General features: G+C 35.4%; 1 protein-coding gene across 1 annotated transcript in view; it reads left to right on the top strand.

The window, feature by feature from the left end:
• ldd (lipid droplet defective) overlaps window positions 1–24,842 on the top strand; it is an 89,460-nt gene that overhangs the window by 32,055 nt on the left and 32,563 nt on the right. Inside the window, exons 13-35 of the mRNA XM_090116576.1 lie at window positions 130–343; window positions 3,954–4,130; window positions 4,478–4,710; window positions 5,017–5,162; window positions 5,373–5,503; window positions 5,701–5,889; window positions 6,104–6,315; window positions 6,623–6,858; window positions 7,092–7,222; window positions 7,601–7,789; window positions 8,112–8,845; window positions 14,349–14,598; window positions 14,771–14,944; window positions 15,211–15,470; window positions 15,812–15,977; window positions 16,293–16,459; window positions 16,812–17,064; window positions 17,269–17,406; window positions 17,570–17,781; window positions 17,938–18,071; window positions 18,166–18,296; window positions 18,437–18,655; window positions 18,871–19,075. Of these exons, the coding sequence (XP_089972702.1) occupies window positions 130–343; window positions 3,954–4,130; window positions 4,478–4,710; window positions 5,017–5,162; window positions 5,373–5,503; window positions 5,701–5,889; window positions 6,104–6,315; window positions 6,623–6,858; window positions 7,092–7,222; window positions 7,601–7,789; window positions 8,112–8,845; window positions 14,349–14,598; window positions 14,771–14,944; window positions 15,211–15,470; window positions 15,812–15,977; window positions 16,293–16,459; window positions 16,812–17,064; window positions 17,269–17,406; window positions 17,570–17,781; window positions 17,938–18,071; window positions 18,166–18,296; window positions 18,437–18,655; window positions 18,871–19,075 (4,901 nt within the window). The remainder of the gene's footprint in view (window positions 1–129; window positions 344–3,953; window positions 4,131–4,477; window positions 4,711–5,016; window positions 5,163–5,372; window positions 5,504–5,700; window positions 5,890–6,103; window positions 6,316–6,622; window positions 6,859–7,091; window positions 7,223–7,600; window positions 7,790–8,111; window positions 8,846–14,348; window positions 14,599–14,770; window positions 14,945–15,210; window positions 15,471–15,811; window positions 15,978–16,292; window positions 16,460–16,811; window positions 17,065–17,268; window positions 17,407–17,569; window positions 17,782–17,937; window positions 18,072–18,165; window positions 18,297–18,436; window positions 18,656–18,870; window positions 19,076–24,842) is intronic.

Genomic DNA, 24,842 nt, shown 5'->3' with positions numbered 1-24,842 from the left:
ATCCAAGCTTTCTGAAACTAAGATTTATTATATGGTTGTAGCCATTTTTACGCTATTAAAATATTATGTTCAAGCAATCAATTAAAATCAGTAAAAACATAATAAAAATTAACCTTAAACTAATTCCAGATTAGCAGTCCACGGTTCTCTAGCTAAAGAAGTTGTTAAACAAAATCCCTTACTAGAATTCAAGATCAGTCCCTTCCTAAAGGACGCTACAACAATGGTAGAAGCCCTCAATCAACAATTAGATCTAGCTTCTAAAGATTTAGCTGAAAGGGCTAAAAAGATATACCCAGATCTATTGAAAATGCTTGCACTTACAGCATTGGATGAAAATAAGGTAGGTGTACGCAAAGTATGAAAAATATTGAATTTGGATACAATTATTAAAAATAAAGATATCTTGTTTCTTTTTTAAATTAGTAGTCATAATAATTGTCTTCGTCTAATTTGTCTACATAATATAAAGTCTGTATAAAGTCAATTAGTACCTAATTAATGTTTTGTGTAATTTTATTTATTTATTTATTTATTATTATAATTAAAACGGTATTGCACCAATTACATTAATTATAAAAAAATTACATAAATTATATTACAAAAAATAAAATAAAATTAAATCAAATTACAAATTACATATAAAAAGAAAAACAATAAATTAATATATAATGAATTAATACAATGAATGGTTTCTGTTCCCAACACCAGCAATAAATATGATAAATTGATTGCTAGTATTAAAAACAAAAACCATTCAAAACTTTTCAGAAAAGCTCAAGCACGCCGACAACAACGAGCCCCATCCATCCGCGAACAGATCGCATTCGGGGTTGTTATTGAGGAGAGCATTGAGCGCAGTGAGAGCGCGTGGAATTGGTGATAAGGCTCGGGCTGTAGTGTGAGCCGGCGGTATAGCAAAGAGCACATGCTTGCGCGCTCGACAGTAATTATCAGGCACAAATAATTTACACACCTCATCACTCAAATCAATAGCGTCAATTTTGCCACGCAGAATCTTGCAGACAAAGGCTAATTGATTGTATTTCCTACGTGTCTCCAATGAGTTGTACCCAAGACAGCCTAGCAAAAACATTGTCGGATATAAATAGGGATAGTACCCAAATTGATGCTTGAACAGGAACCGAAGGAAAGCCTTTTGGATTTTTTCGAGCATCAGGGTATATTTTCCCTCGTGTGTGTTCCATACACAAGAACTAGCCTCCAACTTGCTGCGGACCAGGGCTCCATATACAAGCCCTATGGCGCGTCCTGTTCGAAAATCACGCACATTCCGAAGAACAAACCCAAGCCGTCTAAAAGATTCCTTTGCCAACATTGCCACATGATCGTGAAATGTGAGCCCGCGATCAAATGTGACACCCAAGTCCTTAATTACAGTGCTTCTTTTAATGGATGTATTTTTGATCTTGTAATCAAAGTGTATCGGGTGCCTCATCCGACCGAAGGTCATCACAAAGCATTTCTTTATGTTAAATTCCAATTTGTTTCTAATGCTCCACTCATAAATAGCATCGATGTCATGTTGAAGAGCTAAGCAATCTAACTCAGACCCGATTTCCAAATACAATTTGAAATCATCAGCGTAAAGAAGACTCCTAGCATGAGATACCACTCTAGGTAGGTCGTTTACCATGATCAAAAATAAGAGAGGCCCCAGTATGGAACCTTGACTAACTCCTGAACGCGTGTGGTAGGGTTTAGATTCATACAGACCGAGTCTGACGAACTGTTGTCGGTCACGCAAATAATCCGCCAGCAGCCGAAGAAGTCCCGGCGAAAAACCTATAGCACAGAGCTTCGCCAACAATATGTTTTTGTTCACTCTATCAAAGGCCTTCTGGAAGTCAAAGTAAAGTACATCAACTTGACGCCCTCGATCGAGTCGAACCGAAATATATTCGACAAGAGTCATTAAATTTGTATCAACCGATCTCATGGTCCTGAATCCATGCTGTTCATTACACAGATACTTATTCACCTGCATGTAAATATATTTATGTAGGATGCTTTCGAAGATTTTAGCAGCTGAGGATAGAATAGCTATTGGTCGATACTCTTCAACTAGTAATTTGTTTGAGCTCTTAGGGATGGGTATAACTCTAGACAGCTTCCATGTTGCTGGGTAGACACCCGACTTGAGGCCAAGGTTGAAAATATGACATAATGGTACAGAAAGGAAATCTCTAGCTCCTTTGATAAAAGCAGGAGGAAGACAATCAGGTCCCACAGCGCTACTGAGCTTCAACTTGTTAATACCAGTGACGACATCATCGGTGGTGATATTTTTTATGTTTATGTAATTACTATTAGATGAGCTATCCGATATATTACACTCATCGACATTCAAGGTCGGAGAATCTGGCAAAAATACACTAGCGAAGTAATTAGCAAAAGCCTCAGCAGCCGCAGGTCCCGAGAAAGTTGAACTCATATAGGAAACGGTAGGCTCAAAGCCTCCCTTCGATCTGAGATTCGAAATGTGCTGCCAAAACTTACGTGGGGCCACTTTAATGTTGTCCTTGATTGCTTTCATATTGGTTAGGGAGCCAGGTGCAAATTTGGTTAACTATTTCCTCTCAAGAGATAATTCGTCAGACGCATGAGAGTATAGTATTATAAAGCCTCGTGAACGTCAGCTGGCGCTCGGTTGGGGGGGTGAGCGGTTGTAGCCTCCCACGCACATAGGAAAAAAAATACATTCATTCATTCATTTCCTCTCAGCTAAAAATTTGTCAAATTGTAGCTAACCCAATATCTCAACGAAAAAAAATAGTCAGCTGGTTACAACATGGTGTATTATACGTCAGCTGGTGTCTCGAACATGAAAGTTAAATTTAAAGAAAAAATTATTTTCCGTCATTTCCTCTCAAACAAAAATTTACCTGATGATAGCTTATATGTAACTGTGGATAAATATATATGTCAGCTGGCTGTATCTTGGTGGAAAAACCGTCAGCTGATACGGGAGGCTACAACTGCTCTTCCCCCCAACCGAGCTCCAGCTGACGTTCACGAGGCTTCATAATACTATACTTTGATGCATTTTACTAATTACCGCTTGAGAGGAACTTGGTCATAAAATCTGCTGCTGGCTCCCGGACCATATAGTTTATGTAGGCAGTTTCTATTCGAATTTTTAACTGCGCTCTATGATTCGAAAAATGTGTGTAACTTTCGCAGGACTTTGAACGCTTCCACACTGCATGCAATTCAGATTTGATCTTAATCTCTTTAATAATATCATTGGAAAACCAAACTGGGTAGCGTCTGCAGCTTGAATTCTTACGCTTCTTCCTGGGTACACAAGAATCAAATATAGTGTAAATTTTAGAATAAAATAGATTGCAAGCAACATCCACATTCTGTGCATGCAACACATCTAGCCAAGACGTCTGTGATAATAACTGATATAATTGTATGAAATCACATTTTATGAAATTCCAGTCGTTAGCTGGATCTATATTACTCGGCTGAATATGATCGGAGTGATGAGTTGTGCAAAATGACATATCAATATCTACGTTTAATGGCGGATGATAAGCATCGGGTGGAACAATACCCTCTGTAGCAGCTACACTTATCCCAATCGCAACGCTGCTCTCCCTACAAAGAACGCTGCTCTCCCTACAAGAATTTAAATTAACAATATTTGCAATTCAAAAAGTTTCATGGTATATCCCATTGCATTATTTAGGACAGAATATTATTAAACAATGGCTTGAAATAAAACTTATAATTAAAAAATACGTGAGGCACTCGGGGACTGCCGCGGTAAAGCTATTGCATGCTATGCCTTCAAGCCACACCTCCGCGCCCGTCGGAGTGGGGAGCGTGAGGTTTTTCGTTACGGAATTTCTGGATTCGGTCGCCGCGCTCAAGGCCCGCGATAGAAGCTATGCAATAGCTTAAAAATAAAATAAAATTTTCAGGTCTACAACTCCTTATCAACAGCAAGCGAAGACATATTTTGTAACGGTTTCCAAAATGCCACAAAATACCTGAATTTCCCGGCAAACGTAGATGGAGAAAACCTGGTGCAAACATTATGTGATGTTTCTGCTGAAATTGATAATGGGTTGAAAGCTGATTCTATGCTATCAATAGCTGTGAGTAATCATTAATTTGTAGCCCAGTAGTTCCAAAACGTTTAAGTTTAAAAACGTTTCTTTGCGTTTTTCTACTTGCTAGTAATGAAAGAATTTGTCATAAGATTAAATATTTTCAAAATTCAACCTTATTTCTCACTTTTCTTCTTCTTCTTCTCGACTCGAACTTAAATACGTATATACATAATTTTTTCATGCAAATGATACATCATCTGCATTAATATCAATTTTATAAATTTATGTTGACACCATAAATTACTTCAACTATGAACAAAATCTTCATCACTACAAAATAAAACCTAACCATATTGACCATAGAACCTAAAATATCAATAAAATATTTCCAGATTTCAACAGTAATGAACGCAAACCATACAGTTTTAGAAGAAGTGAATTGGACAAAGTTAATCATGAACTTGAAGCAACTATACATTACACTAGAAACTGATTATCCGTATGTTATCGAGTTCCGGAGCTACGGAATGGACAAACAAACGAAAATACAAATTGAAGAGATGTTTATGGAGGCTAAAGACTTCTGGTTCAGTTTTAGAAGTTTGAAGAGAGTTTTGCTGTTAAGGTAAAATTTAATTTAATTCGAAATTCATGGAACATTTATTTCTTTTCCTTTCTATAGAAATTTTGAAAGGATATTTGTGTTTACAACAATTTTTTTTTTGTTTGCACTTTGCACGTTTCTCGGTCACTTTTATCCTACTAATTTCGATTCGCTAAGTCTTCGTTTAAATGCGACATTCGCTAGTCGATTGCTGTTGTTAACGCATATTTTAAACTACTTTATATTCTTCAAACTAATTCACAAATTAATATTCCCATTTAGTACAGAATTTTCAAGCAGTTCTTTAAAACAATTCGAAAATTTCAGTATAAACGTAGGCCTGCGAGTGATGGATCTCCTCAACAGTGAAGCGTTCGGCTTGTCACAGGAAATTTGGCTCAGAATCAGATACTATCTTGCCATTTTAACTGGACCTATGCATGCTATGAACGATTTTGTCACTTTTGTTCATGGTAAGTTCACTTTTTAACCTTTTAATAATGTTTTATTTTTACAGAATTGCAAATATCATGGGGAGAGATTTTTTGCCAGTTAAAAAACCAACGACCTAACCACAGCAATGGAATTTCTTTCAGATGCTAATTTGTGTTTGTCGTAGATAAGATTGTTTCTCATGTCTGACTGTTGCAACATTTTTCTTATTCTTTAATATATTTTTTCAGAAGTACAATCAAATAAGCCGCAACGAACGGACATACCACCGAAAACGGCACTCGTTTTAGACACAGTGTTGTCGAATTTGCCGAAATTTGTCACAGAATCTGTTGATATTATAGTTAGAGATACTGTCGAGGTAATCTTACTATCAGTTTTCAATATATTTATTGAAAATGGTGTTTTATGTTTATTATTGTATCATTTATTAGCTTTCCAATAGATTTCTTCTCATCAATTCATCCAAGCAGGAATTCTTTTATTTGATTGATCGTTCATATTTTCTAAATTAAACAAGTTATAAAATTTATTTCAATTCCACTTCTTCCATTCCAGGTCCAACCAGTAATAGATTTAATGAATGGCAATCCACCCTGGCCATGTGGATCGAGCCTAACAAAATTGATACCTTTCACCGCGTCGTCTGAACAGGCCCTTATCTCTCTGGAGACGATATTGTGCTTCGACAGAACTTTCCAGAACGAATGGAGGGAATATCTGGATCAGAAGAATGTTACGCTCTTTGTAAGTTTATTTTAATAGTTTGTTGGTTGCACTTTTTATTGATATTTGTAATTAATTTGTCAAATTAAAATCTTAATTTATATAAATAGTTTTCCAATTGATGTGATCTTTTAGGGAAATCCTATTTATCATTACTGTCAGAGTTTTAACTAAAAATTTTCGAAGATTGCATGTTGTATAAAACCAAATACATATCGACTTTATTACCTTCCAGAAAAGTGCAAAATGGAACACGACACAGTTCGCTCCACACGTGTTCCTACAGTTCTCTTCAGCTTTCGACAGAACTGTCAATAACTTGGACACAATAAAGGAAATGATGCAAAGTGCTTTCGCGGAACAAAATAATGGACGCCTCAGTTTGATGTCTGCTTGGAAATATACAGTGGACACTTTGAATACGACTGATCGAGATGTTATATTGAGGTATAATGTGTTTTATTTCTTGTGTAATAAGATGCAAAATGCAGATTAAGTAGAACGTATATGTATATCCCATAGTTTGATAGAAAAATTTTTAGTAAATAAAAGGTATATGAAATATTATATGAAATATTTGGCGAATAGAAAATTATTGACTGCTTATAAAAAAGTGTTGCAATTCATTGCATTTTTACGCCAAGATGATGATTGACACTTAACACTTAACACTTAAGCCCTGTTATCCATAATATAATAGGCCATAACCTCTTCTTACTCATCCACTACAATTCCTTCAAATTCAATATTCCAGAAAGTGTTTCACCAAAATCGACACAGTCCTTAACTCCATAAACACCTCTACCGTACAAGAGAACCTGCCCCTCTATACTCTATGGCTGAACTACCTGAACTGCTCAGACCAAGTGTACATAGACAATCAGTGCAGAGACGTGGGCAGAGCCGCGGGAAAACACATGTTTAAACTGCTGTCTATGGCCATTGGAAACTTTTCGGAAGATGTCGCCACTTATTTGAGTGAAGTTAATGGTAGGTTTTATGATATATGTAGACGGTTCGATTTCCTTTTTTTGCCTTTCTTAATATTAGCTCTTAATTGTTCTATGATTGGATCTATATTAATTTAAAAAAAATCATCCTTGTAAATTGGTCTGCTGTAATACAGTTTACTATCTAGAAAGACTTGGTAATATTATATTAGTTTTTTATAGAGCAACCAAAGAGAAAAATATAATTTATGTACTATTTTTATATCTTTTCAGAGACAAATGCAACACTACTACAGCAACTAGGCTTTACCAGCAATACAGTTCTCTATATGATGTATGACAAAATGCCTGAACTTATGAGTGTGCTCATCAATTCGTACTGGGATTTTGGCTTTATGAACCAGGTGTGTAAAAATTAAATAATTTTATGACCTAGCCTTTTTTTATTGGCAATTTAGGGAATCAATTAATTTTTATTGTATTCATATTTAAACAAACGATGTGATAGAGTGAGCAATCTTTTTTTTTTTTCTTCTACTTTATTCACTACTATAACAGCTCTATGTCTTTAAAATACCAGTAAAAAGTACGAAGTACATTACAAGTGTTTATGGGCGGTGGTGACCACTAAACATCAGGTGGTCCACCTGCTCCTTTGCTTGCTCTGACATAAAAAAAGTACGAGTCTTAAAAAAATAATTCAAACAACTATTCCATGATTATAGATTAGTGTTATATAAAAGAAAAACAAAATTAAATTTGTGCTACTTATTTTTGTCCAGGTTCGACGAGCAACCCAAACCAAGTTCTGGGACTGTGACGCATTACTCTCTTCTCTGAACCCTGGACCAGGAAGTCCTATTTCCAGAAGCTTCATTCAGCGGCTCCAACCATTCGCCTGTCCTTCTATTTTGTACTGGCTCTCTATGCCCAGAGGGGCCAATGTGTTCTTAGATGTTATTGCAAAGCCGGTAAGTAGTAACTATTTGCAGAATTTTTAGAAAAAAATTGAATGTAAAATTTAATTTTACAAAGTGTAACTGAACTAGCCTCTAAAAATTTATAATCAAAAGCCAGAATATGAGTTCGATGCCAACAGACTTTTCATTAACGTTATATTAGATAAGAAAAAAGTGTTTGCAAATTTGATATTTTTGGTTTTATGGCATTCAAATGCTTTATAAATATAAAATTAAAAATAATAGAAAAAAATCGATCACGAGGCGGGATTCGAAACCGCATCCTTTCGAATAAAAGTTTTTTCGTGTCCTTAAAATGTTATTTTCCTTTCAGCAATATTTACTATTCACACTCAATGTTTCGCACTTCGAAAGCTCCTTCGACAAGGCGTATGTAGCCGCAACTAAGATGACTAATCTATTAACAGACATAGCAAAGCAAAAGCAAACTAAAAAAATCGACTTCTCCTTAGATACACTTAGAACTAAATTAAAAGAACTTATTGATAAAATGTTATCTTACAAAATGAAAGACACTGACCCTTCATACGTAGAGTTTAACGAAATGATGAAGAAACAATCTGTAGCGACGATTTATCTTACAAGAACTGTCGCTATTACTAACAAAATAGCTGAATTAATAAACATTTTCAATGTGGCAGAAGTTATTAGTAATATATCTGATGAAGACAAGAAAGCTATTGAAAGTGATTTAAGTTCCATAAAAATGGTATTCAAAAGACGAGCAGCTGAAGTAGTTGGAATACATTTCGACGTCATTACTGATGTGCTATGGACAAACAGAAAAGACTACAAAATCACAAATGCATTAGAAGTCATGTGTGATAATTTGAAAGCAAATGACACTAGTAAAGTGATTTTAGGTGATAGTGTCAGAATCAGAGCTATTATTTGTTCAAAACAATACAAAATTATCTACAATGCGGTGCAGTATGTTATGGATGATGATGCAAAAGATGCAAGAAACAGCTTGTTAAATATGATGAAGGTTTTGCAAAATGATAGCACTGAAGATGTATCGAATGTATACGAGTTTATCAATAACAAGTAAGTTTTAGATTTTATTTTTCACTAGCGGCACAGAATACATAATAGTAGCTAAACGCTACAGAACGGACACTCTCCGCCTCCCGCCAAAATTAAACTTACCTCACCCCCGCGCGATCAGACATAAAATGGGCCATATTTTTCTGCAAGGACGATACGCAACGAAGATTGACAACATTAATCAAATTGACTTAAAGTAATTTTATTATTTTGGATTTGTGATTATCGTTTTTCGTAGAAAATGGTTAGATATTGTGCTGTTTACGGATGTATTTCATCAGAAAAACGCGAATTTTTTTTTACGCTAGTCACAAATGTGCCAACCATAAAGCGTTAACACACACATTTGCAGTCTCTACAATGTGACTGTCAAAACGATCATTTTGTATGGAGTGTCCGGGGTGTGCTAGCGGTCCGCCCCGGCTTCGCCCGTGGTACATATTTCGCAATAAAAAGTGGCCTATGTCCTTTCTCGGGTATCAAAATATCTCTATACCAAATTTCATGCAAATTGGTTCAGTAGTTAAGGCGTGATTGAGTAACAGACAGACAGAGTTACTTTCGCATGTATAATATTAGTATGGATGTGCTATTTATTAAATAGGTTTGAAGTTGGTGCCGAACATTAAGCACTTAGTATTAAGCCCGTGCACCGACATCAAACCTTTTTAATAAATAGCACATATAAATAATATGTAGTAAATAATAATGTCAAATCTTTTTTATTTCTTACTTTTCCGTTTTTGAAGTCGGTTGTTTTTAACGCAGTTATTTTTATTAGTTAATATTAAGCTTTCCGTGCGATTAGAGCTTCTTGTGAAAATTAAGCTCTCCGTGCGATAAGAGCCTTTAATGAAAATTAAGCTCTGCGTGCGATTAGAGATTTTTGTGAAAATTAAGCTCTCCATGGGATTAGAGCTCTTTGTGAAAATTAAGCTCTCCGTGCGATTAGAGCTTTTTGTGAAAATTAAGCTCTCCATGCGTTAAGAGCTTTTTGTGAAAATTAAGCTCTCCGTGCGATTAGAGCTTTTTGTGAAAATTAAGCTCTCCATGCGTTTAGAGCTTTTTGTGAAAATTAAGCTCTCCGTGCGATTAGAGCTTTTTATGAAAATTAAGCTTTCCGTGCGATTAGGTTTTTGTGAAAATTAAGCTCTCCGTGCGATGAGAGCTTTTTGTGAAAATTAATCTCTCCGTGCGATGAGTTTTTTGTGAAAATTAAGCTCTGCGTGCGATTAGAGCTTTTTGTGAAAATTAAGCTCTCCATGCGATTAGAGCTTTTTGTGAAAATTAAGCTTTCCGTGCGATTAGAGCTTAATGAAAAAAATTAAGCTCTCCGTGCGATGAGAGTTTTTTGTGAAAATAAAGCTCCGTGCGATTAGAGTTTTTTTGTGAAAATTAAGCTTTCCGTGCGAATAGAGCTTTTTGTGAAAATTAAGCTCTCCATGGGATTAGAGCTCTTTGTGAAAATTAAGCTCTCCGTGCGATTAGAGCTTTTTGTGAAAATTAAGCTCTCCATGCGTTAAGAGCTTTTTGTGAAAATTAAGCTCTCCGTGCGATTAGAGCTTTTTGTGAAAATTAAGCTCTCCATGCGTTTAGAGCTTTTTGTGAAAATTAAGCTCTCCGTGCGATTAGAGCTTTTTATGAAAATTAAGCTTTCCGTGCGATTAGTTTTTTGTGAAAATTAAGCTATCCGTGCGATGAGAGCTTTTTGTGAAAATAAGCCCTCCGTGCGATGAGCTTTTTGTGAAAATTAAGCTCTCCATGCGTTTAGAGCTTTTTGTGAAAATTAAGCTCTCCGTGCGATTAGAGCTTTTTATGAAAGTTAAGCTTTCCGTGCGATTAGGTTTTTGTGAAAATTAAGCTCTCCGTGCGATGAGAGCTTTTTGTGAAAATTAATCTCTCCGTGCGATGAGTTTTTTGTGAAAATTAAGCTCTGCGTGCGATTAGAGCTTTTTGTGAAAATTAAGCTCTCCTTGCGATTAGAGCTTTTTGTGAAAATTAAGCTTTCCGTGCGATTAGAGCTTAATGAAAAAAATTAAGCTCTCCGTGCGATGAGAGTTTTTTTGTGAAAATAAAGCTCCGTGCGATTAGAGTTTTTTTGTGAAAATTAAGCTTTCCGTGCGAATAGAGCTTTTTGTGAAAATTAAGCTCTCCATGGGATTAGAGCTCTTTGTGAAAATTAAGCTCTCCGTGCGATTAGAGCTTTTTGTGAAAATTAAGCTCTCCATGCGTTAAGAGCTTTTTGTGAAAATTAAGCTCTCCGTGCGATTAGAGCTTTTTGTGAAAATTAAGCTCTCCATGCGTTTAGAGCTTTTTGTGAAAATTAAGCTCTCCGTGCGATTAGAGCTTTTTATGAAAATTAAGCTTTCCGTGCGATTAGTTTTTTGTGAAAATTAAGCTATCCGTGCGATGAGAGCTTTTTGTGAAAATAAGCCCTCCGTGCGATGAGCTTTTTGTGAAAATTAAGCTCTCCATGCGTTTAGAGCTTTTTGTGAAAATTAAGCTCTCCGTGCGATTAGAGCTTTTTATGAAAGTTAAGCTTTCCGTGCGATTAGGTTTTTGTGAAAATTAAGCTCTCCGTGCGATGAGAGCTTTTTGTGAAAATTAATCTCTCCGTGCGATGAGTTTTTTGTGAAAATTAAGCTCTGCGTGCGATTAGAGCTTTTTGTGAAAATTAAGCTCTCCATGCGATTAGAGCTTTTTGTGAAAATTAAGCTCTCCGTGCGATTTGAGCTTTTTGTGAAAATTAAGCTCTCCATGCGATTAGAGCTTTTAGTGAAAATTAAGCTCTCCATGTGATAAGAGCTTTTTGTGAAAATTAAGCTCTCCGTGCGATTAGAGCTTTTTGTGAAAATTAAGCTTTCCGTGCGATAAGAGCTTAATGAAAAAAATTAAGCTCTCCGTGCGATGAGAGTTTTTTGTGAAAATAAAGCTCCGTGCGATTAGAGTTTTTTTGTGAAAATTAAGCTCTCCGTGCGATTAGAGCTATTTGTGAAAATTAAGCTCTCCGTGCGATTAGAGCTTTTTGTGAAAATTAAGCTTTCCGTGCGATTAGAGCTTTTTGTGAAAATTAAGCTCTCCATGCGTTTAGAGCTTTTTGTGAAATTAAGCTCTCCGTGCGATTAGAGCTTTTTATGAAAGTTAAGCTTTCCGTGCGATTAGGTTTTTGTGAAAATTAAGCTCTCCGTGCGATGAGAGCTTTTTGTGAAAATTAATCTCTCCGTGCGATGAGTTTTTTGTGAAAATAAAGCTCTGCGTGCGATTAGAGCTTTTTGTGAAAATTAAGCTCTCCATGCGATTAGAGCTTTTTGTGAAAATTAAGCTCTCCGTGCGATTTGAGCTTTTTGTGAAAATTAAGCTCTCCATGCGATTAGAGCTTTTTGTGAAAATTAAGCTCTCCATGTGATAAGAGCTTTTTGTGAAAATTAAGCTCTCCGTGCGATTAGAGCTTTTTGTGAAAATTAAGCTCTCCGTGCGATTAGAGCTATTTGTGAAAATTAAGCTCTCCGTGCGATTAGAGCTTTTTGTGAAAATTAAGCTTTCCGTGCGATTAGAGCTTAATGAAAAAAATTAAGCTCTCCGTGCGATGAGAGTTTTTTGTCAAAATAAAGCTCCGTGCGATTAGAGTTTTTTTGTGAAAATTAAGCTCTCCGTGCGATTAGAGCTATTTGTGAAAATTAAGCTTTCCGTGCGATATGAGCTTTTTGTGAAAATTAAGCTCTCCGTGCGATTAGAGCTTTTTGTGAAAATTAAGCTCTCCATGCGTTTAGAGCTTTTTGTGAAAATTAAGCTCTCCGTGCGATTAGAGCTTTTTATGAAAGTTAAGCTTTCCGTGCGATTAGGTTTTTGTGAAAATTAAGCTCTCCGTGCGATGAGAGCTTTTTGTGAAAATTAATCTCTCCGTGCGATGAGTTTTTTGTGAAAATTAAGCTCTGCGTGCGATTAGAGCTTTTTGTGAAAATTAAGCTCTCCATGCGATTAGAGCTTTTTGTGAAAATTAAGCTCTCCATGCGATTAGAGCTTTTTGTGAAAATTAAGCTCTCCGTGCGATTAGAGCTTTTTGTGAAAATTTAGCTTTCTGTGCGATTAGAGCTTAGTGAGAAAAATTAAGCTCTCCGTGCGATGAGAGTTTTTTGTGAAAATAAAGCTCCGTGCGATTAGAGTTTTTTTGTGAAAATTAAGCTTTCCGTGCGAATTGAGCTTTTTGTGAAAATTAAGCTCTCCATGGGAATAGAGCTCTTTGTGAAAATTAAGCTCTCCGTGCGATTAGAGCTTTTTGTGAAAATTAAGCTTTCCGTTCGATATGAGCTTCTTGTGAAAATTAAACTTTCCGTGTGATTAGAGCTTTTTGTGAAAATTAAGCTCTCCATGCGATTAGAGCTTTTTTGTGAAAATTAAGCTTTCCGTGTGAATAGAGCTTTTTGTGAATATAAAGCTTTCCGTGCGATTAGAGCTTTTTATGAAAATTAAGCTCTCCATGCGATTAGAGCGTTTTTGTGAAAATTAAGCTCTCCGTGCGATTAGAGCTTTTTGTGAAAATTAAGCTTTCCGTGCGATTAGAGCTTTTTGTGAAAATTAAGCTTTCCGTGCGATTTAAGCTTTTTGTGAAAATTAAGCTCTCCGTGAGATTAGAGTTTTTTGTGAAAATTAAGCTCTCCGTGCGATTAGAGCTTTTTTGTGAAAATTTAGCTTTCCGTGCGATTAGAGCCTTTAATGAAAATTAAGCTCTCCATGCGATAATTCGGCCGGTATATATTTTTTTTTATGTATGTACACCGTACACCGTATGTTTTTTCGGATAGGCCCAGTAGTTTTTATTTTATGAGCTTTTTTGTCTGTACTCGATGACTAAGTTGATATGTAGCAAGTAACTTTGATTCACTTCCCGGTAACCGATTGAGCTGAAATTTTGTATACGTATGTAAATTTGATAGCGATGAAACATTATCATGTCATGAAGCTGATTTGATGATGGAATCGGAAGGTGGCCATAGGAACTCAGTAATATATTGACTCAACTTTATCGAGTTTGGGCTCGTTTGATTCGTGTTGAAAAATACACTAAAAAGTATTAAATAAAAATAACTGCGTTAAAAACAACCGACTTCAAAAACGGAAAAGTAAGAAATAAAAAAGATTTGATATTATTAACTACTACATAATATTATTGTACATATTTCGCAATAAAAAGTGGCCTATGTCCTTTCTCGGGTATCAAAATATCTCTATACCAAATTTCATGCAAATTGGTTCAGTAGTTAAGGCGTGATTGAGTAACAGACAGACAGACAGAGTTACTTTCGCATTTATAATATTGGATTGAACGATAAAAGATTTCAAATTAAACAAACTTAATAAATATTTGCCACATCTGCTGACAAACGAAACAGTTATAGTTCAGAAGAGTTCAGAAATAGGTTGCATTTGATTCTTTTCTTGTTCTCAAAATATTCTTGTCAATACAACATATTCCTCTAAATATTTACAATACTTCAAATTTCAGCCCCTCAATAGTATCATCTTTACAACGCTCCATCACCTCTGCATCAGAACTCTCAATCCCCATCTACCTCAAGTTCCTGGGCAGTACTATCCAGCACCAGACCATAGTTATCGACTTCCTAGCGGGGGGAGACTGGTGGGGGGGACTGAGGAGATTGTACACTGGACCGTATTCTACCAACTTCTTTGATTCTGTCGAACAAAGTTTTGAGATTGCTGATAATTTGCTGACCAATTTGGATAAGATACATGTAAGTATTGAGTGTATATGACAATTAGAAACAAATTTCAGTTACCTTATTGTGTGATTAGATATACAGCATACAGATATACAAGTGCATAGTATTAAACATCGTTGATCTTGAAAGCTCAACTTCTCAATTGTATTCGACATTATATCAACAAACATTTATTACTTTTTAGGTAGTAAAGCTCCTCCGCGACACCAACGTGAACGACACTGAGTCGTTATGTCTTCCCAACGTCACGATATCGGACTACATCCCGGATAGTACGGGGAAATTGGCGAAACTACAAGTGCAGCTCTGTGATGGAAATTCGATCAAAGAAATACCGTTTTTGGTGTTCGCTTCACAGGTAAGTTTTTAGCAATAAAATAGTTCATTGTTCGAAATGAAACTCTTTCTATTGCGAATAGCAGTCAAAAGCTCTGCATTCATTTTCAAATCATTCTTAAACAATAAATGTATAATTCCACTATAACGGTTGGAATTATGTTTTATATGGCAACATTTTACTAACTACCCTGTTGATTTTACCAAACAATATTCCATTCTTTAGCAATGATACAATAAGTGAAAAACATGACTGTAAACTAATTATTACTTATCTTCTTTTTCCAGGGTTACGACGATTCGTTAGAACTATCGACAACTGTAGACTACCCAGACATAAACTCTGATATTTCACAACTAGAAACCAAACTATCTTCTATAACGGATGGACCACAATCTCCACAAATACCTTCTTGGGTTACTGATGAGAATTTATCACAGCTTAGAAACTTGATGTTGAACTTATTGTCTAAGGAAACTTTGACAAAGATGGCGTTTGGGGTTATGAGTAATATTGTGGATGCAGGCACTTTGTATTTGAATACGACGTAAGTTTCTGATTTCCATTGTTTATTATACTGTTCATAAGTTAAAAATATGTCCCAATACATACCAACCCCAATGATATTGGTATTATTAAAAGGAACTCATTTTATTCTGAGTGAAGCGGAAAATTCATCTCTTTTTTCACTTTTGTTCTACACAGAATATAAGAATTTACTAATAGAATACCGTTTGTAGATATCTTTTACTTATGGATGAATGTGTCTCTTGCAAGATTTCTCCTATTAAAAAAGAATAATTTCTCATTAAGTATAAAACTTGTACCCACTAATTTTTCTCGTCTCAGATGTAATTTGATTAAATAAACTTTACTTTATTATACTAGTTGCGCCATGTGCTCCCAGCCCACAAGCTGGCTGAAGCAGCTAACCCTGCAGCTGTTCAAGCGGCAGGAGTACGACGCGCTGCTGTGCCACCTGCACGCCATGACCCTGGAGGAGGTCTACCTGACCCTGAGGAACGACTTCCACTGGGACATGGCCATTAGTGAGGTGAGATGAATAAAGAGCGTATGTGCCGAGCACACGTGTCAGAAGTGAAACTTCATTATTAATTTTGGAAACAAATTAAAATACGAAACATAAAAAATACGAAATTTTTAAGCTATTGCATAGCTTCTATCGCGGGCATTGAGCGCGGGGACCGAATCCAGAAATTCCGTAACGAAAAAACCTCACGCTCCCCACTCCGACGGGCACGGAGGTGTGGCTTGAAGGCATAGCATGCAATAGCTTTACCGCGGCAGTCCCCGAGTGACACACGTCTTTTTTTTACAAAATATGCTATAATTAATAAACTTGTTCCAGCTGATATCAACACGCAACTACACGAAATACGAGCTAAACAAAGCGATGAACGAGCTTCTGGAACAGATCAAACTGAACCTTCTAGAAGACATCACGGCCAATACTAGCAAGCTAGCTGACTGTCTCGCTAGAAATGTTACCAGAAATCCGCTGGGAAATGCCACATTGTAAGTATATTGAGAATTTTTGGCTGGAGACAAATTTTTATTTCCTATAAACACATATCTGTACGATATGTCGTACATATCGTATTTAGGATATAATATGCAGAATACCTACTTTAACATACAATATATTAATCGTATTGTTGGAAAATAGCTACGTTTTTTTTAAATATACTTGGGGTTATATAGAATACATTTTAGATAATTGAGCAATATAGTGTAAAAATTCAAAAAAATCTAAATATTTTCATAAAGATCGAGAATTATTTTGAAATTTATCTATCAACAAGGGATTAATAAACCATACTTTTATTATTCTTAATAATAATAATTCAAGTAAAAACTAAAATTTCAGGGTAACAACAGTACTGTCACGCGTAATAAAACTCCTCAGAGCAGACTTACCACATCTCAAAGAAGTAGACGGTATCACAGAAGTCCCTTACCTTCAAGAACTACATAACGATGTAGCACATAATCTAGATGTTACTAAACCTTTGAGTGAATATCTTAAAAGTGATAATACGATGATTAAAGATCTAGGTAATAGTATCGATGATGGTGACCTGATTGAAGATTTTAAGGATGCTGATATTAATTTGCGCAAAGTAAGTACATACACATAGTTAGTTTATCTAGAGTTGAAACTTAAATTAAACTTGGACATTTATTGGTGTAAGATTTATATTCTTACACCAAATTGAGGACCTATTAAAAATTGAGCCTTTACGCTTTAAATCAATGTTAAATTACAGAAAGCTAAACTAAGTCCATTATACAGGTTTGATATTTTAAATATCTATGTTTTTCAGGTCAGAGACTTGCGGTCATTGAATGAACCAATACAACTTAAGAAATACAACTGGTTGCACGTGTGCGCCTCATACAATTGCAGTGAAGTGATACAGATTATAGACAATAATTTGAATATGACTTTAGTGGATGAAATGGTGAGCTAATTGAAATTTAGTAACATAATTCTCTCATGTAATTTTTATATTCTTATTGTCTTAAAACACACATTTCAGGTGTAAGTGAGAAAAGAAAAGTGTGTACGTGATAAAACTGTACTGGTAAAATTAAATTTTAAAATAAATCTAATTCTCTTTGCAGTTACCTGAAATCCAAACTGAAGCTTTCTGGAATTTCAATTTCATGTCCAAAATACTACATCCAGAAGAGATCATATTAGAACATATAGCTAGAGTTTTGGGATTCCTCAGTAAAATGGATATAAAAGGGGTTTTGGAGGGAAAACTGACTTCTTTAATTGATGTTGCTATGCAAGTGCTGATAGATGATACGCTGAATGGACTGGTTTATAGGCAAGCTTCATATTTTTGCTTATTATTTCTATAATCTTACGTATTAGAAAAGGAGTACAGTTCTCTTTTTCACAAGAAACTTTTTAATGTTTTTTTTTTTCACTAGCAACTTTTTACATAGTAGTTAAATACTTCTGTACTTAATAATTTTTCCAGCATTGATGGCATCCTCACAGAAGCTCACCCTTTTCTGCAAGATACAGATCTAGATTTTGACGTGAAGTCTATCACTAAAGGACTGCAGGTGCTGCATCAAATGAAAGACTATATTGTTGAAAATGATGTTAGCAGTAAGCATTTTCATAAAATTTTTATTTTATGGATTCAGAATTAATTATAAAAATGTATTTGATATAAAAACATGCATTTCTTTCAATTTTTCAGTAACTCTGTCAGATATATTCAAGAATCTAGATAAAATAGAAACTTCACTGAAGAACATCGGCGTTAATGATTCTAGCTTTTGGTCAGTGGCAGCTCCCAAACTGCAGAACGGAAAATTGCATTTGAAACCGGTTTGTTGTTTATTTCCCTTTGTTTCATAATTGTTTTTGAAATCATTAAGTGGGTCATCATTCGTAGAAAGGAGTATAAGTTGGAAAAAATATGTATAGCTAAAATCATAGAATTTAAAAATGTGTCTTTTTTATTTCAGTTACTCTCCCCAAAAGATGGCCAATATCACATAAAAGATTTTGTTTGCAAAACCGAAGATCTATCTAAAGTCCTAACATCTGAAGATCTCGATATCGCTTCTACAGATGAGATTTACTCGGCAATTGTTGAGCAGTTTTGCAATATGGAAGATGGACTGGCGAAACAGATTGTCCCGGTTTTGGTTGAGAATGTTAACTTTACATTTATAGTAGATCAGGTATAACAATGAATTTACCAACGCTACTTTTTCATTACCAATAAGGTTAGGTGTCTGGTACAAAAGTACAGTAAATATATAATTAACATAAATTTAATATTCTTTGTGTTAGTAACAAGTTAAATTAAAACATTACGTCGCTGTAGCACTATCATACTAAATACATGTAAAAAATAAACAAGTCTTTATTTCACATTTTTATTGTCGTTCCACAGATAAAATCTTTCCTCCTAACCAAGCTCTATACAGCATCAAACCTAACGCAAGAAGAGGGCAGCACTGTATTCAACAAATTCGCCGACATGGCGGCATTATTGCCGACAGTGCAGGGAAAAGTCGGTAACTTGACCGACACGCTAGCTAAGGAACCGTTATTCCAAAGATTGAAGAGCGGTTTCTCTATTGGAAGTTTGTTGTCCTGTGAGTTTTTTTACTTTAGACATAATTCCAATTTTTATACCTACAACGTGGAATGGGCTCTAAAAAATTATTATCACAATATAAGCATTTTTGAACTGCGTTCCTTTTTAAATAGCTGTGTTTTACCTGAAAATAAAACACATATTAAATACTTACCTATATTTGAAGCTTACTTCATTGAGAAGGTACCTAGCTTTTTCCGCCTATTTTGCCCTCTCTTTCCGTTGTATATATGCTATCTCTCTCGCACACCTCTCCACCAGGTGGCGGGGCGCACGATAATGTCGGGCGCTGGATGTTTTTTCATTGAGTCGAAATCCACAACAGGTGGACGTTAAGTGTAAGCTTCAAATATAGGTAAGTATTTAATATGTGTTTTATTTTCAGGTAAAACACAGCTATTAAACACTTGACCGTAATTTGAAGCTTACTTCATTGAGACCTGTTTGTTACCCACCTGGTGTACAATGTGACGCCAATGTGAATTTGAATACATAAGTAATTACTTATTTCTTTATTTGAAAGAGTAAGGTGTGCAGATAGTATACCTACTAATAAATCACACAAATTTTTATTTTATATAATATATTAACAATCCCAGATGAAAAGTTAATCAAATAAGAACCAAAAAGTTAATCATAATGATTAAAAGTATTAGAACTTATGAGATTGGTTCAAGCGTACCTTAGTTAACCTTTTTGAAAAGTTAAAGTTACTACAATTTCCACTATCTTTAGCGTAAATCTGCGAAAGCGCCAGTAACGACTTTCAATTACGCATTTAGATGTTACTTACAAAATGAAGCAACAGCTGATCCCGACGAGGCAAAAATACCTCAAACTCAAACCTTTATTTATTCAATTAGAACTCTGCAGAAGCATCATTGAATCATCTTAACATAGAATTACCAAATGTCTCAACTCACACAGTTTTAACCCAACCTGCTACAAGCGGACAAGAAGAGACCTTGGTCCTTACTTTTGGGGTCAGAAGTAAATTTAAAAGGTCACCCCTTGAATAAGGCATTAAAATAACAAAACAGGTAAATGGTTTAAATTATAAAACAGATTTTTAACATCCAACTAAACCGTGCGGTATCTTTTAATGTTTAGAGCCAACGTCGCAATCATAATCTAAACATGGCTGGTACTTTCAGTACAATGCATGAATTATTTATTTAAAACTGATAGGTCATAAACTCTGTACTGGAAACAAATATACTGAACCCAAGAGACTAAAATGATAAAGAGCTTATCTGTGTCCCAAAACTGCAATTACTACAGCTAAGTACGTTACTTTTAATCAATTCAGTTTTAAGATATAATTATGATTTACATCAGAACTTATATACCGAAAGTCTCGGGACTACATAACGTGACTTATTTATAATAGTGTTTGTGCATAACACTAGGCAGTCAACAGCTATATGAACGTCAGATAGGAAAAGAGCCAAATTTATCCAGTCAGTAATAAAGGATTTTAACTATACTTATTATAATTCAACCAACTACTACTAGCTACTCCGTACGTCTTTTGGGTAGACGGAGGCAAATAGGATTTTTATTCCAACTATATCATTTGATATTTTGAAAATGTACTCCACATTTTCATACCGTCAGAGTCATTTTGCAGATTATAGTGGTGCAGCACTGAACACTGTCTATTAGGTGGCTGGTGCTGCTGACCGGGCCTTCAGTTCCGCTTTCCAGAATACCTTCACCCTTCTAGGTGCTACTACTACTGAAATAGCGGTACTCTATCGCGTCGTTCAGGTCTCTAACTGACAGGATTTCTCATATTATCGTAACAACCTCACTCGTTCTAATGCTGGGGCCACACTAACGGGAAATGCCATTAATTAACGCGATAATGGACGTTAACTTTAGGTGTAGCCAGTATGATTTAACAACGGCATTAACATTGCCGTTTGGCGAGGCGATAGCTTTATCGCGAGAATTAACGCAATGAAGCGGTCACACTACGTCCATCTTGCTAGAATTTTAGTAAAATTAACGCCGTTTTTATCGCCAACAATCGGCATTCACGTTGACCGTTCAAGTGTAGCCACCCACTTAACGCCTTAAAAATTATCGGAATAATTATCGCGATAAAGGGCATTAGACGTTAGACGTTAGTGTGGCCCCAGCATTACGAGAACAAATTATCGCCAAGGAATTCTGCTGCAGGATAATGGCAAGAGAGATTATAAGCTTAACTATGCATTATTATGCTCTGGAATATGGTGGATTTTGAGTACTATCGTCGTCTGAAAGTATCTCCTTTCGATTAACTTCATTCAGGATGCAGATCTGATCCCATCTTTGTTCCGTAGGAATGCTACGACAGTCTAAACGTTACACTGGACAAAGAAAATTGCCCTAAATATAGTCGGTTGTTCCAACATCCGTAATATGGCTAGCCTACCTTGCTAGCCCTTGATTGTAACTGCTACCAATGCAGGCATTGCTCTCGTGTTGTCCACAGTTGTGCGAGTGCAAAAATGAAAAACAGAGCTCGTGGGGAGCTATGTCCAATGAATCTGTGTTAAGATTATGACAGTATAGGACAGTTAGCTGTGGATGCGAAGACAGGACATTACTTTATTCATCCGTAAACACGCGAGGCAGCCACGGACAGCGATATAGCAAGAACTAAACTAGCAAAGTTTAGTTCGCTTACCAGACTTATATTTTAAAAAGCCGTATAGTCTGTACCTACTGCATTTCATTTATTGCCCCCCCCCCCTCAAAGCAAAGAAATGAACAGTCATTTGGCAGAGCTTTCTCGTTAGGGTAGGGGTTCCAAGTAATATCTAATAATAAGAGGCTTTTGTTTGGATAGATTGACTTTCCGTTATTTATCCTCTATCCTATGTAACTCAACAGTCAGTATTCTCAGTATTCGTTGAGTACTTAAACGTTTTACGTAAATAGTTGTATATAACTTTATTATACAATATAATAATCCTGGTGGGATGACAAGAAACTTGTCTAACAAACGATTATCCTAATCCCTCAGCGATTTATTGTTTGAGCCCCGAAGAAAAATCTCATGGGTGCAATAATGAGGTCAAATGGGTTGAAAAACGAGTCAAATAAATTGCCTACAAGACCGGGCAACTAAAATAGGCCTATGAGAGGTCAAATATACGTAATCAATCGTTTGAAATTTGAAATTTGATTTTGAATCAATCGTCATTTGTTACATTCAATCGCTTTGCGATTAAAAAATCTCTTCCGATGTTTTTATATGAAAATTGGTCGGCTAGTGCCATTGAATGACGATACCACACATACCGTTGACACAAGGCTTGGTGAAAATCCTCGAAACCACCGCCACAAATCATCTGCGAGATGATATTTGATCCGACTCGCCTTCCTTTGTTGTGAATAGGCTTTACATTGGTAAATACGATTTGTTCAATTCCAATTTCCATAATTGGTAAACCAATGGTGGTTTCCTGATTCCTGAAGCGTAAACTTTTAGGATACGAAGTATCAATTTCATGCGCCCATTATTTGACGTCTCTAACCTTTATTGTATTTATTAGGTCATATTACTATACTGCCCACTGTGAAGAAGATTTCAAAACCTTTTTCTACCTACCTTAGAAGAGTGAAGATCCGATACGGTCATATCCAAAAATTCTTTCGTGGGTCCTCGTTGACGAAAGCAAATATCTATGATCATTTTAATGATCAATCCTTTGTATATTTGCACCAATCGCCATCAAAGCCCCGCGAGGGCTGATATATATTTGCACCATGTCTCCGTGAGGTACTGTTGTAGTCAAAGCCCCGCGAGGGCTGATATATATTTGCACCATTTCTCCGTGAGGGACGGTTGTAATCAAAGCCCCGCGAGGGCTGATATATATTTGCACCATCTTTTCCGTGAGGGACGGTTGTAATCAAAGCCCCGCGAGGGCCGATATATATTTGCACCATTTCCCTGCGAGCGACAGCTGCGCGAGGGATGTTTGTAACTAGAAATAAGTAGGGCCTGCCAAAAAATGCTTAAGAGACACCCTGCGAGGGTGGATTTGACCTGGCTAACCCCTGCGAGGAGTAGTGGCCACATTTATGTATTCTGCTTCGAGCAAGAATACACCTTAGTGCTAATATAAAATTAGCAGTAAATAATCATTTAAATAATATAGCAATTAACAAGGTCCTTTAACTTATTTTCCAATGTTAGCGACAACTGTCCAGGATGAATTAATAAGAATTGATTTGACAATGGTAATTAATTATTATGTTTATATAAAAAAGAACTAACTATTTAATAAATTCATAATTCAAATCAATTCACTAAATTTTAAAATGAACTTCGATTCATTTTTATTTTTGTTCATGCAATCGATGTAACATTTAGTTGCTTTATATCCGTTAACATTCCTTACGAACGCAACCATACCGTCGTAGGACGTTATATTTAATTGAACAAAATAATCTCCACTCACCCGCAATTTTTTACTTTTTGTCAAGGTGTACAAGTTTATAATATTATTCTAAAACGTTAGAAGTGAATTGTAAATCCTTTGAAATAAATGTATCTAAATCTAATTTATATTAAGGTATCTCGATAATTATTATACGATAACCCTTTCAGCACAAGTTCAGTAAACCAAAGAATTTAATTGTAAAATTTTGGTACTTACTCGTTTAAACAAAAAAGTTGCATCATTTGAAACATAGGAAACGTAATTTTCAATCAAATTAGCCGTGTGTAATATGTATATTTTCACATAAAAACGGATCAGAATAATACTCATAAAAAGACACGTATAGACTACGGATAGTTTTGAATGTGTGGTACATTCATGGTACGTATCTACTATACATGAGCGAATTCCATCATTATTCAGTTGAGCTGTAACTCCCGTAAAATAATATCACAACGTAAAATAATATCACAACATGTTCTGACATGTCGTGACTTCTTGGAGCTGACTCATCTCGTTCGATAATTTTTAGTAATAAACTATTATAGGAATTCCGAACCGTTCCTAGCGATAACGACAATGTAATAAAGTCGTAGCAATGGATTGTATGCCTGTAAAGCTTTGAGTTGGCTCATATCCATACTAAGTAGGTATTAATTGTAATTTTTCCAAGAAAAATTCACTTGTAACCTTGTAATAAAAACACATTATTAAAAATGAAATAAATAATTAAAAATATCTATATACAAGAGAGGGTATTTGATATATCTAGTAATATCAAATAATCACAAAAGTAATATTAACGATTCGAGTAAAGCCGAACGGTAACACCGTTAAAATAGCTTTACTCACAGTATTAAAAATTCAAATATTAATTAGTACATATTGCATAATGAAATATTTCAAAAGAAAAGTTACTATTTCAAGCTCAGAGGAATAAACCTATAGAGTACTTGTATCGAGCGTATACAATTTACATATATTTGTTTCTCTCTATCTAAAGAAAACGTCGTATGAAAGAATGAGATCGCTATAGACTACAAGCTACGTTTCAACATAGTCATGGCACCATTTTTACTATAGGTACGTATTTAGATAGATAGAAGGTGATAGTGATGGGATGTGCTTCAATCGATAAAATCGTGAATGCATTTTGCATTTACGGTTTCATGAAATAATAAATAATAAAAAAAAACAAAATTAAACATTAATTTCAGTTGAATACATTATTTGTTTAATCCTACGAATATAATAAATGCGAAATTATGCGAGAATGGATAACTTTCTCTTTCACTGCTGAACCGATTACAATGAAATTTTGTA

This window comes from Colias eurytheme, chromosome 26, assembly GCF_061535395.1.
Source record: "Colias eurytheme isolate Ceu_HAF_F1 chromosome 26, ilColEury1 Martin Lab GWU primary, whole genome shotgun sequence".
Classification (NCBI taxonomy): Eukaryota; Metazoa; Arthropoda; class Insecta; order Lepidoptera; family Pieridae; genus Colias; species Colias eurytheme.
This window is presented reverse-complemented; position numbering and strand designations above follow the sequence as displayed.